Below are 14162 nucleotides of genomic sequence, written 5' to 3'. Positions count from 1 at the left end.
CAAAATTATGCTAATTCCAAATGAAAGAATTTGAATAACTTATATATTGCCTTAATTACACTGAGAAGAAAGTTTTTTTTTGCCACAAACTGACGTCACTGCGAAAAACTTTATAGGCTTGAATTTTAGATTAGCGTTTTGCAGCGAAGGCCACGTTTATAATTTTTAATGACCTAAGTTTTTCTTAGTTCTGCCATATGTATAGCGTACAAACGTCCTTAGCATTGGTTGAGTTTGCAGGCAGTGTTCCATATACTGCCTGCAAACTCAACAAATTTTGTCGTGTATTATACATTTGTAAAGTGAGAAAAATTTTAAATTTTATTTTATCAAATAAAAATCTATTTTGCTGTATTATTATTTTATTGCTATAAATATATAAGCAAGGTTTAGAAAACTTCAAAGTATATTAAGCTAAGGAGAGGTCGCAAACACCCCGAAACGACACTGATGACAGCTCACTAAACCACTGACCTATCAATTAAATGTGTTTTGGAGAAAATAAGCATAATTATTAATTTTATATAAGCTCAACATATACGGAAAAGGTGCGCATGTTAATTTCTTTGCTCTTGATTTTTTATGAAAGCAAGTTTTTAGAATGAATAGCTTTTATAAAAAATATTGAAGTAAAAAAAGAATAGGTATAGAAATGATCAGAGTGGAATTGATATAAAAAAAATGGTACCCTTGATAAAGACTCGCATTTAATGGGTCCGGAAAGCCAGGATATATTTAAAGGAAAATGTATAGAAAAAGTCGGTGTGTAATAGACTTATAAAGACCCGTATATGGAAGACTATATATATATATATATCTATATATATATATATATATATATATATATATATATATATATATATATATACATATATATACATATACATATATATATATATATATATATATATATATATATATATATATATATATATATATATATATATATATATATATATATGTATATGTATATATATATATATATATATATATATTATATATATATATATATATATATATATATAATAGGTTGCATCTCCAAACTAAACCCACAGTCGATGAAGCGACACTTCTTTGTAGAAGCAGGCTTTAACATTGTCGATGTAGCATTACTTCCTTTTAGCAGCGTTCTTATAATTAGTCAATGTAGCAGCAGTTCCTTGTAGCAGCAGGTTATAAGGTAGTCGATGTAGCAGCACTTACTTGTAGTAGCAGGTTGTAAAATAGTCAATGTAACAACACTTTCTTATAACTACAGGCTATAAGATAGTCAATGTAGTAACACTTGGCGCTTGTTTTAAAAATACTTTTCAAAAAAACAAAAAGAAAAACACTATTATTTAAAAAAACGTAAAGTCAGTTTTTTAAAAAACGATTATTATTTTAATATTTTTAACTTTTAGACGACATTAAAATGTATTTTAAATCTTGAAGTTGTTATAATGTTGTTAAAAGTGACTATTTTTTTTACCATAAAAGTCTTTTTTGACAACAAAACAGAGTCGTCCCGAAAAGAACTTAAAGAGAAAGGAAGGCGGGGGGGAGGGGAGGGAAATGTGGGGTAGGGGGATGGTGTGGTTGAAGTACGTGATTTTCGCCGAGCAAAAGTCTTACAATTTTTTTTTACCAACTAAGATCTTAAAAAAAAACAACCCTTGTTGGCTGATATTTGCCGACTGCAAACTATAGATTAAATTTTGCCAACTTCAGTGTCCATATTGTCGACTTACAAATTTCGTCCGGCGGCTAGATACCGCCTCCGCCACTTCCCAACGGGCCCTCTCTGCTACGAGATAAAGAAATGTATTAGTGAACTTGTATTTTTATAGAGATTTAGTATAATTAAAAAAGCTTTTAAATTATTTAAACGCGTTAAATCTTTATTGGAGCTAAACCATGCAAACTTTCATTTGTAAACTATTTTTGGGATATCAATATATCCATGAAAAAATTACTAAAATTATTTTTTTAGGGCTTAATGGTATTTGTCGTGATTGGTATGGCAATATTTGTAAAGGTAAGTTTTACTTTTATTTCGTTTGTCGAAGACCAAATTCAGAACCAGTTTCAAGAAATTTTGTAATATTAAGTTTTTAAACTTTACCACTAGTTCATTTTAAGTCATTTTTGTCTATTTTTTGGTTTTAAAGGTTTTAAAACACTATTTTTTAAAATATTTTAAATAAAATTTGTAAATTTAACTAAATATAAAATTACCAAATTAATTAAAACAATTATACTAAAAATTCAGTAAACCTGAATCCGACTAAGATTGTTTTGTTTAAAAGGAGAAAATAGTTTAGCTCAAATTTATTTATAAAGCATTAATTGGAAGAAAATGTCAAAACTTGTAGTATTTAAATTTTTTTTGTTATCAATGTTTGAAGTTTCAAAAGAAATACAATTAGAAGGAATTGCCGTTAAATAATTGCGTAAAACCAAATTTTTGATTCAAATTTTAAGTCCGTTTATTTCTATCATTTATTTGGAAAACCGGAATTTATTTTTTAATTTTAAAGAATTTTTATTTTTGAAATCTTTGAATTTTTACAGTATTTTTCTACTATCGCACACTTCACAGTATTTAAAAAACTATAATAAATAATAACATTATTCTTACAAACATTTCCAATAAAAACGAGAAGTGCTTTGTAATAGGTTTTTGCTATTACGGTACGTCAAGGGCATCGCGTTACAACATCTACTAACAGTTTACAAGCAATGCAGGTGATTATTTTCCATGGTATCATTTCTCCATTTCAGCAATATCTTGGTAGAAATGCTAACCACGACAAATAGTGTTATGGTAAATTTCATGCATGACATCAGAAAATTGAATTTCAAGGACATTTTTCATCATAGAGCTTCATATGAGTGGAGCAGATGTGGAACGAGATCCAGTGGCAAATGCATCAATTTTAGATGTTTGAAACAGCAAGACAAGAGCAAAATTCAAACATTTATATGTTTATACTTATGTAAAATACAAAAGCTTGGCAAAAAACTGCAATGATTGGAACCTGGGAAAAAAAAGCTTCAACAGTTTGGCGGCAATTGCTCCTAGCAACAACAAGTAGATAAAACCTTTTTTCTACTAATCTTAACTAAATTTTTAAACATCCACATTTTTTAAAGTTGTGGCCGTTTTAAATGTGTTATTCCCTCAAATTACTGGGGAAGTGCCCTTTTTGTTACCAGATTGGAATCATCGCAATTTTTTGCAAAGCATCTTTATTTGACACAAGTGTAAACATATAAATATTTGGATTTTACTTCATATCTGGAAGATAGCTTTATCAAACATCAAAAACGCTGAACTTTTTGCACTGATATCTATGTAGTTAGAAGTTCGATACAAGGAATTTATTGCGTATAGTTGGAAATGCTTTCTAGCTGTCAATTGAAGGTCAACCATGTTCTGCTCAAAATCATCATCTCCTAGGAGTTATCTTTTATCAAACCCTACAAAAGTTTTCTTTAATCTTGGCCTCGTCAAATGTGAAAAAAATTCTAATCCAGGTATCTGAAAGCTGCTTTTTCTTTATCAGGAGCTTTCACTAGTTACTTAATAAGACTCGGTTATTAATTAGAGGTGGAAGTATTGCACTTTGTTTTTCAACTAAATGAAGGTAGTTAATGTTTTTATTACCGGAAATAATCACGTTGTGCAGTGGCCAAAGCTTTCTTTTATAGTACTTAACATGGATTTAATTGTTCTTGGGGCAAAGACAACAAAATTATTTTGTGTTTTCTTGCTGTAGGTCCGTCAAAATCGCAATGACCTTGAAGTTAGCACAGACAGACAATTTTCTGTATCATAGTGGATACACATTAACATTTCCGTTTGATTTTTAATAGCTTTTTCTTGTTTAGAAATGTTTAATGCATCAATAAAGCAGCGCTACTCTTGTGTGTATTACACATAAGGTGGCATCTCTTTATTGATACCAAATTTGTTGAACAGAGCAGGAATGCCATTAGAATAACAATTTTTTCACTTATAGAAAAAATAGGTGATAGGTCGGCAGTTTGCTTTCAAAAAATTGTAACTCTTTGTCTACAGCACAATCATAGAACAGTTTGTAGAGTTTTTTGAGTTTGTTGGTGTGTATTTGTACTATATTTTTACCACATATATAACAAAAGCTTGTCAAATTGATTCACGTAGCATCTGGAAGCCATAATAATGCAGTTACAAAAACTTGTGTAAGTGCAAACTTACTTAAAAGCATGCTGACATAACTGCTCCAAGAATTGGATATTAATACACCTCCCTAAGACCAATAAGGACATTAAAGTCAGGGAGGTCACACAGCTTATGGTTAAAACCCCCTCTCAACTCTGTAACTTCAAAATATGAACAATGACAAACAAGGCTGCTGCGCGGAGAAACAAGTTGAGCGCGGAACTACCAGGGACGTAGTGGGGAACACACTCGGAATTTCTCGCTCATGAGGCAAGCGCTTCACCACTGCACCAATACTGCATTCATGTTTTTAGAAAATTTTTGTTTGTGTGGTAAACCATAATATGTTATAAAAAAAAGCATTTTGAATTATGTGTAAAAAAATTTAAACTAAAAAATGGCTAAATTAAAGACATGTAACCTCATTCAAGATAGTTGCAGTATAACTAAATCTATGCAAAAAACATTACATCTGATATTGGTAACAAAATAGAATATCAAAAACTTAAGTTAACCTTTCGGAGATCTAAGTTCCGATCTAATTTACGATAACCTTTAATATAAAAAGTAGCTACTTCTTAAGATAATAGTATTTGTTAACTTGAAAAAGCTTTTAAAAACAAGGGAATCGCTCTCTAAAAGTATACGACCAACGTTCACGTACACCTTCGATTTATACGATTTACGTTATTTCACATCTTAACCAGATTTTTCAATCCCAGCTTGGTTGCTCTTTTGAAAAAGGATATTATTAGGTAACCAAAAAAGTTCGTGCGGTTTTTGGTAACTGAATTGTTTTTAGCATTTTTTACAACACCCACATTGCACAAGGCAAGTAGCTTTGTTGCGTAATAGAACGCGTGTGTCACGCGCAGTTGCTGCATATATAGTCTAGGCTTGTAACGAGCTTACAGGAAAGGTTTTGTGTAAAGAAAGGATGGCAACCCAACCAACGATTATTCGATCTTGCTTACTTTACGAGTTCAAACTTGGAAGGAATGCAACACAAGCGGCCAAAAACATCTGCACAGCATTTGGAGAAGGTACAGTAAGTGAACGCACAGCACAGAAGTGGTTTCAACGATTCTCTTTGGGAGATAAGTCCATCGAAGACCTGCCGCGTTCTGGACGCCCATTGTTGGTTGATGAGGATGAACTGAAGGACGCTGTCGAGTCTGACTCCAGCCAAACTTGCCAAGAACTTGCAGTGAGGTTTGCTGTGAGTGTTAAAACCATCCGCCTGCATCTGCATGCGATTGGGAAAGCGTGAAAGCTGAGTCGGTGGGTTCCGCACAAATTGTCGATTGACAACAAGAAGCAACGGCTTACGATCTGCACATCACTCTTATCACGCCACAATGTTGAGCCTTTTCTTGATCGTTTATTGACATGCGACGAAAAATGGATTGTGTACAACAATACCAAGCGTTGCTACCATTAGTTGTCCCCCGATGACCCCATCCCAAAGACACCCAAGCCCAATCTCCACGAGCGGAAGGTTTTGCTCTGCATTTGGTGGACTACAGCTGGTGTGGTGCATTACGAGCTGCTCCCAACAGGCCAAACCATTACTGGACTGGTCTACTCAGCACAGCTGCAACGAGTTCACGATCTGTTGCTTGTAAAGCAGCCTGCACTGGTGCACAGGAGAGGAGTTCTGCTTCTCCACGACAACGCGAGACCGCACACCGCTCGCGTGACTCAGGACAAGCTCCAAAGCCTTGATTGGGAGAGTTTGCCTCTTCCACCATACTCGCCAGACCTCTCCCCTACTGATTTCCATTTTTTTATTTCCCTGGGAAATCATTTAAAAGGACAGCAGTTCCGAGACCAGGACGCGGTTGAAATGGAGTTGAAAGCTTTTATAGACTCAAAGGACCAAGAATTTTTTAGAAGTGGAATAAATAAGCTTGTTTTACGTTGGGAAAAGGTTTTAGATGCTAATGGTGACTATTTTGATGAATAAATGTGCTTACTTTTGTCGCTTTGTGTGATTTTATTATATACGGAAAAACCGCACGAACTTTTTTGGTTACCTGATAGAACTATTTGGCAAATTGAAAAAGAGCAAACAAATTTCACTTTTTTAAAGAAAACTGAAAATGCTAAGACGCCGAAAGATTTTAATATTCTACAAAAAACTTGTATACCGCATGTTATGTCACATAATATGTCTTTTATTGGTAATTTAAATCCAGTCACTTTCTAATCAAGCCATATAAAATATTTTTTGACAGACAAAGAATATATAATACTTTGAACTAATATTTTTTGATAATTTGTTTTAGAATACTAAATAATTCGTTCTAGAATATTTTCTTTATGTATAAATAAATCCGTTTTGTATTTGCGATTCTGCTCAGCGAAGATGAACTTTATCATCAACTCACGTTTGTTTTTCAACTTTTATACTTGAAAAGTTATTTAATGGTTAATAAATAGTTTTTAACATAAAATGGGCGCGACCATGCAGAGTATGTCACACTTTATGAGTTTTTAAAAAAAAGTTCTTGCGAAAACTCGGTATATTGAAAACTTCTGTACCACTGATTTGATGCTAAAACAAGAAATAAAAAAAAATTAAAAAAATATGTTTAGCAACCGGAAAGTGTGTTTTAAAATTGCATATTCATAGTAACTTATTACTAATTAACTTTGACCTTAACCAGAAATACTGTTTTCCGTCCAAGCATATTTAAACGCAAGCAATTGTTTAAACCTACTCACTTTGAATTCCATGCGTGCTATGTGAAATCAAAACTATAAAAAGTTGCCAATTTATAATCGTCAAACAAGTTTTTACGCTAATTTTGTATAACAAAAAAAAGTCGAAAAATGTTATTTAAGAAACAACATCTTCGCAAAAGGTTTGCTAATCATAAAATTTGCTATTGAATCTTTAAGCAGAGTCAATATCATCAAGAATTAGAAAAAGAAGTGGATCAAAGCTTTAGGAACATATTTTCCGATAAAATACTTAATGAACAATATTTACTTAAAGTTGATTGATGACTCGATCCACTCAAATGCTTTCTTTGTATATCCTGTAACATATATCGAACATTATATTACTGCAAGATTGATGGATAATTGGAATACAGCCAACCTGGTTACTAGGGTAAAAGCAAGCTTAAGGATAAAGATAGATTTATGGATAAACTTGAAAAATTGTTTGATATACCAAATTGTAATTGCCAATATATTACTTTCCAAGAGAAAAACTGTTCGTCAGAACGTAACGATGAAGCCCACATTAATTGCTCGTGCGGAAAGAAGAAAAGATTCTAAAGAATTTTATTTTTTATACTAAGCCAAAGAACTAAAATAGGGACCACAGGTACACATCAAATCGGATAGTTGACTTAATTGAAAACAAAAAGCTACATAAATTAGACAAAGAAGAAGAAAGAAGGAAGAAGTTAGATTTTAGTTAAATAGTTACGTTTTTTATCAATTATTAGTAAATAAATAAAAATTAATTAAAGTCCTATGCAAAATTAATTTTAGTTACATTAAAAATATTTGTCGATTTTGACTTGAAGCTAAAAAAGTATAATTAAATTCAAGATAAATTTGACATAAGATCATTTGTATTTTACTAATGTGAAGACAACAGATAAAAAGAATATAATTAAATCTACTTGTACTTAAAGTATTTTACAAAATATTATTTAATGAAAACTCAATTCCTTTATTTATAGTTAAAGGAATAAAAAAGTGTGTGAAGAACTGCAACAAATAATTATAAGTCAGGAAGAAAGGTTTGAACTTGAACTTAGTGAAACAAAGGACTTATTTAGTATTGAAAGTGGCATAACAAATAGCATTACTGAAATCAAGTTGATATGTTGATAAAATTAAATTCAGGAACGTTTACAAGGAAAAAGGTATTATGACAGTGTTTCCAACATAACTTTAGCAAACATACGATATGATACAGGCTTACAAGAAGCAGTGGCAATTGTGACTGCAGCTTGGAAGGATGCAGAAATAATTAAAGAAGACGATACCAAATTAGTTATCGATCACAATAAAGTCAAGCAAGCTCAAGAAAAAATTATGCAATCTCTTTCTATAGAGTTTGACACTCAATGTACGATTAGCATTATTGATTCTGTTTTTTTTTAGGTGGCAGAATTGATAATACAAAAGTTCAATTAATTGTTAAAGGTGTAACTAAATATTATACAGCAACAGTTAAAGAAATACATTATACAGTGTGATATCAAAAGCCCGATGGTAGGTATCTTTTCCATTTCACAACTGAAGAAGTTCAAAAACATGTAAAGCACGTTGAGGTAATTGCTCTGAAAATGTATGAACTTTTGAAAAATAGTGGTACCGATAAACGCTTAAAGACGATAGGTAGTGACTCTAATAGTGGTAACACAGTGTAGTTAGACGAGGCATTAAGTTAGCGGAGCATTTCATTCGCTGAAAGTGAAGTTAGAAAGAAAGCTAAACTGGCTGGTTTGCGCACTGCATACAAATTAACTTCCTCTGCGTCATCTAATGGCAAATCTAGACGAGGAGACTCTGAGCAGCAACAAATAAAGCGGCTGTATTGAAAAAAATTTTAAATGACGTCGCTGCTCAGGAAATTAATTTATCTCTTGAAAAAGTTGATATCAGAAACCCTCTTATTACTTTAAAAGTTTATAATAATGAAAAATTTATTTTTCGATCAGTTTTACGGGAATAAAATAGTGCCTGCCATTAGAAGTGGAAATATACCTGCACTTGGCTTCACATGAAATTTGTCCAGTAAATCATTCCAGATGGTTGACAGCTTCCAGACTTTGAAAAGTTTGGATCTAAAAGCATAAAAAAACCTTAAATTAATAATTGATTTCGTTTCGGGAGTTTGGATGTCTATTTGGTTTAAAATTAAAGTCGAGCACTGGTTTACTGAAGGACCGAGACACATTCTTTACCAGCTAGCCAACTGAAACATCAATCAAGTAAAGTAGTTAAATTGTTATGCCAACAGTTCGACGCTCAGCTCAATATGCTTTCTCTGAGTTCGTCATTTAGACCATGCTATGCTCAAAGAATATAGAGGAAAAAAAAAACGGTATGGAGTTGATTGTAAAAATCAGTGGCCCGAGTGACGAAAAACTTCAAACAGGTGATAAAAATGTGAAAGCTAGAATAGCTCCATAAGTGAAACCTTATGAAAAAACACTTATACAACTAATCGACTATCTCATATAAGCAAACTCTTACTTGCGATCTGACAAAAGAAAAAATGAAACAGATTATATTTCAGAATGTTTCGGATTGGTTATATAATTGGCAGTCAATTAAATAACGAGTTAAACAGGTAACAGAAAAAGCAAACAAATTTTACTTTTATAAAATAAAGGATGTTTTTATAAGAGGGCAGGATTTTTCAAGCTGTTGATGTCTACTAATACGTTAAAAAAAGTTTTTTTAACCAATAAGTAAACATCAACTTTGATCTTAATGACAAATATAAAAAAAAATAAAATTTTATTTAAAAAATCATGTTATAAAAAGACTTTTTATTTTATTAAATAAATAGCTAAATGATAGATGAATGATAATAAACAGAATTTATTATATGAGTTATAAATATAACAGACAAAAAAAAAATGATGAAAAAAAAGTTTAAGCAGTCAAAAATATGGAGCCACAAGCAAATATTTGCTAAATTTTGTTTAATATCTTCCGCAAATTTTATTGGATCCTTAAGCACGATTACCAGTAGGTTAATTATTTAGGAATTTTTAATCTCATCTTTTTTTAGTAATATTATTTAAAAATACAGGTTTTTAGAATACAGAGTTTTTGATTAGGAAGAAAAATATAGTACAACACATCCTAAAGCAGATTACTGTCATGCGATCCATTTAAAGTAATATCTGAGAGCCGTTTAAGAGCGTTAGAGGTATATATATAGGTATGTATATATATATATATATATATATATATATATATATATATATATATATATATATATATATATATATATATATATGTATATATAAATTGTTCACCTTGTTCCTTATAATCAGTTCGAGAAAAAAAGTAACTTCTATATACTTTTGATTTGTACCAAACAAATGAAACAGCGGATGTCTTTTTAAGTTTTACAAATAACTTAACTATGTAATCCTTAAAATATATTGTTTAATTAGGAAAAATAAAAGAATGTTTGAATTCGCAAAAAGTTTGGATTTTACCGATTTGCATTTTTCACGTACTCTATTAACTACTCTTTAATTTTTATTTTTATTCTAATTTCTAATTTTAACTTTAACTTAATTTAATTTTTTATATTACTTTTGAGAATTCAGAAATGTGTTTTATTTTTGAAATTAATCGTTCTTATGAAATTTCATGCTACGAAATGGAGATTTTTGATCTAGAATCCAGCTATTAATATTTTAACATTACCAAAGAAGAAATAAAAGGTTTAAATATCTAATTATTTGTAAGCTAATATTGACCTTGAAAGAATATTATTAATTTAGTAAATGGAGGTTTCTCAGAGTGGAGCTTATATTCTACGTGTTCAGCAACATGTGGCAATGGTATTAAACAAAGAGTTAGAACTTGTACAAACCCTGTTCCTAGCTTTGGTGGCAAAGATTGTGTTGGAGAGCGTTCGCAAACACAAATATGTCTTTTAGAAGTTTGTAAACGTACGATGATTTGATTTATCTAATTTTTTATAATTATAATTAAGTAAGACATTTACATAATTGTAAAAAAATGTAATCGTTTTTTATTGTTTAAACTTTATCATGTTTTTTGCAAAAAATAGATCCTTAATTAATTGAACAAATAGTAAGTAACTTCGGTTTTACATTGAAAATGTATCTAGCTTTTTATATTTTATTTAGTCTAAAAACTGTCTTACAGAAGAACAAATTTTAAGTATCTTATCATTTGTTAGCTGATAATGTTTTTTTAAGTGTATTATTATTTTAGTTGACGGAGGTTTCTCAGAGTGGAGTACATATTCTGCGTGTTCAGCAACTTGTGGCGATGGTAATCAACAAAGAGTTAGAACTTGTACAAACCCTGTTCCTAGCCCTGGTGGTAAAGATTGTGTTGGAGAGCGTTTGCAAACACAAAAATGTTTTTTAAAAGCTTGTCCAGGTACCGATACTTTGATTTGTCTGAATTTTTATTATTTTGTTTAAGTAAGACATTTACATAATTGTAAAAAAATCTAAATGTTTTTTATTGTTTATCATGCCTTTCCTAAAAAACAGAACTTTAATTAATTGAACAAATAGTGTGTAATTTAGGTTTTACATTGATAACGTATCTAGCTTTTTATATCTTGTATAGTATAAAAACTGTATTAAAGAAAAATAAAGTTTATAATCTAATTATTTGTTTGCTGATAATGATCTTTTAAGTATATTATAATTTTAGTCGACGGAGGTTTCTCAGAGTGGAGCACATATTCTGCATGTTCCGCAACGTGTGGTGATGGTATTGAACAAAGAGTTAGAACTTGTACAAACCCTGTTCCTAGCTCTGGTGGCAAAGATTGCGTTGGAGAGCGTTCGCAAACAAAAAAGTGTAACTTAAAAGCTTGTCCAGGTACTGATGCTTTGATTTATCTAAATTTTATTATTTTGTTTAAGTAAGACATCTAAATAATTGTGAAGAAATGTAAATGTTTTTTGTTTTTTAAAGTTTATTATGCTTTTTAAATTTCATTACGTAAAAAACAGAATTAACTTAACAAAGAGTGCTTTTTTTATTTTTTACTTTGAAAGTGTATTTAGCATTTCATATAATATTTAACAAAGAAACTGTACTAATTAAAAAAAAAAGCCTTAACATATTATTGTAATATTTTATTGATATTGTTCTTTCATGTAAATTATCATTTTAGTTGATGGAGGTTTATCCGAGTGGAGTGCATATTCTGCGTGTTCCGCAACGTGTGGTGATGCAAACAAAAGTAGAGTAAGAACTTGTACAAATCCTATTCCGAGCGGAGGTGGTAATGACTGTGTTGGAGAATTATCTGAAACAGTTAAATGTTATCTAGATCAATGCATAGGTATAACATTTATAATTTTTTTTTTATGTTTAGTATAACTAACTATATATAGATTTATACTTATAAATTATTTTTAAATTTTTTAAAGTTATGAAAAAAATAAAGTTCATTTTGTTCTCAAACACCATGAATGTTCATTATATCTGTTTAACTTCTACGAACTTTTAAGTTTACTTACAACCAAGATGTGTTTATATACATGTTCATCAATATTATAAGATTTTATGTTACTTTAAAAACTAATAATGTTTACATATAAAAATAACTACGTTTTTGTTAACAACCAGAAGGCGAACGGAAATATCTGAATAAACTTATAGTATTTATAAGAAGTTTTAGTTTGTTATTTGACTTTAAAAAATGATTTATAAAAACTTTATTTTTATAAAATGGTTTTTTAAGTCATAACTAGAAAGCTTCTAATAAACACCAATAAACTTATTATTTTTTTTGTCACTTTATCTTGTGTTTAATTTTTGTCTAAATATAAAAGTTTCAGGATCAGGATTTGTATTTGATTTGAAATGGAGTTCGTTAAAAAAAGAAGTTTGTCTTCAAGCAAAGGACGATTTGCCTGCACAAGTTCCGATTAACCAAAACGGTGTGTTAGTTGGTATAAAGATTGTGTACTTGAATGGGAGATTAAAATGTCATGATTCGTTTACAGGAAGCAATTTTGGATGTTTTAATGATCAAAGATATTTTAATCTTGCAGTTACGGATAACAAGAGATTGGTTCTTTTTCCATCTCAAAGTCTAAATTATTTATACATTGATGGGTCAAAAAACTATCAGTATCCTGGATTTCTACCAACCGATAACGAAGTTATTTTCGTTAACTATAATTATCCTACCTACTTTAAAATTGGAGACTACATTGCAGTATGGAACTACGAAGATCTTCTTAACTATTATGAGGGAGATAACTCTGGAAGAATGTGTGTGGGTGTATACGGCGCGTTTGCTTAGTTGCTTTCTAATAAATAAATTATTTGTCTTTTTTGCTATTATGTATTTTTATGTAATGTAAATGTTTGTTACAAAAAATGATTTTGAAATAACTTATGTGTGATCCGTTTTTATGAGTGCTTATTACATTTTACATAGTAAATACTAGCACTTTCTCTTTGAGGTAAAAAACATGAAAATTTAAGTGATTTTTTATAATTATCTATGAAAACTTTATAAACTTTAAAATTAAAAATCAAAATTAAAACAAACTTTTTGTTGCTTCTTTTACCCCATTGCCATTTTGTATATTTGCAAATGAAGAACAAACAAACAAAAACAACTTTCAATCTTTCATGACTGGCAGATACTGACTATTTCTGTGTGTTTGTTATTTTCTTTAAAATTTCTTATTTATAGTTTTTTCTCAGACTGCAATTTTTGTTTTATTTAAGTCACCATTTTCAGCATAAAACTTAACCAATACAATTTCTAAGTTACTCCTCAAGGTTTTATCTATAACCTGAACTAAAAAGAAAGTTTTTTAATATTTTGGTTCAATATGATTTATTAAACCCAAAAAAGAGATTTAGATATTTTTTGTACATATCCATATATATCAAAGCATCCTTTTATACTCAGTAAAGGCTTTAAAGGACATTAGTAAGACCAATTAGTATGACAGTATTAATCTTATAGGAGTTCTATAATAGGACCATCTTAACAGTATTACAAAACTAAATACAAAAAATATTTTTTTTAAGAAAGTAAAATAAAATATATTTTTCTTTAATATTGCTTTTATTCGGCTTTCAGACTCTGATGTTAATGTGAAATTTGGTTTAGAGGCAACCAAATAGAGACTTCTGATTAGTAAAATTTTTATTAAAAATGTTACAGTTACAGTTAAAAAAAAAAAAAAAAAATGCAAATTCAAAAGAAATTTGCAAATTGATTTTTATGCTGAGAGATTCTTCC

General features: G+C 30.0%; 1 protein-coding gene across 1 annotated transcript in view; it reads left to right on the top strand.

Moving 5' to 3' along the window:
- The window catches only part of LOC136081370 (uncharacterized), a 99540-nt gene extending 86243 nt beyond the window's left edge, over positions 1-13297 (top strand). Inside the window, exons 19-24 of the mRNA XM_065798680.1 lie at positions 1973-2017; positions 10684-10854; positions 11144-11314; positions 11597-11767; positions 12066-12236; positions 12730-13297. Of these exons, the coding sequence (XP_065654752.1) occupies positions 1973-2017; positions 10684-10854; positions 11144-11314; positions 11597-11767; positions 12066-12236; positions 12730-13205 (1205 nt within the window). The 3' untranslated portion in view covers positions 13206-13297. The remainder of the gene's footprint in view (positions 1-1972; positions 2018-10683; positions 10855-11143; positions 11315-11596; positions 11768-12065; positions 12237-12729) is intronic.
- Positions 13298-14162: the final 865 nt, after the last annotated feature.

Source organism: Hydra vulgaris, chromosome 06 (genome assembly GCF_038396675.1).
Source record: "Hydra vulgaris chromosome 06, alternate assembly HydraT2T_AEP".
Taxonomy (NCBI): Eukaryota; Metazoa; Cnidaria; class Hydrozoa; order Anthoathecata; family Hydridae; genus Hydra; species Hydra vulgaris.
This window is presented reverse-complemented; position numbering and strand designations above follow the sequence as displayed.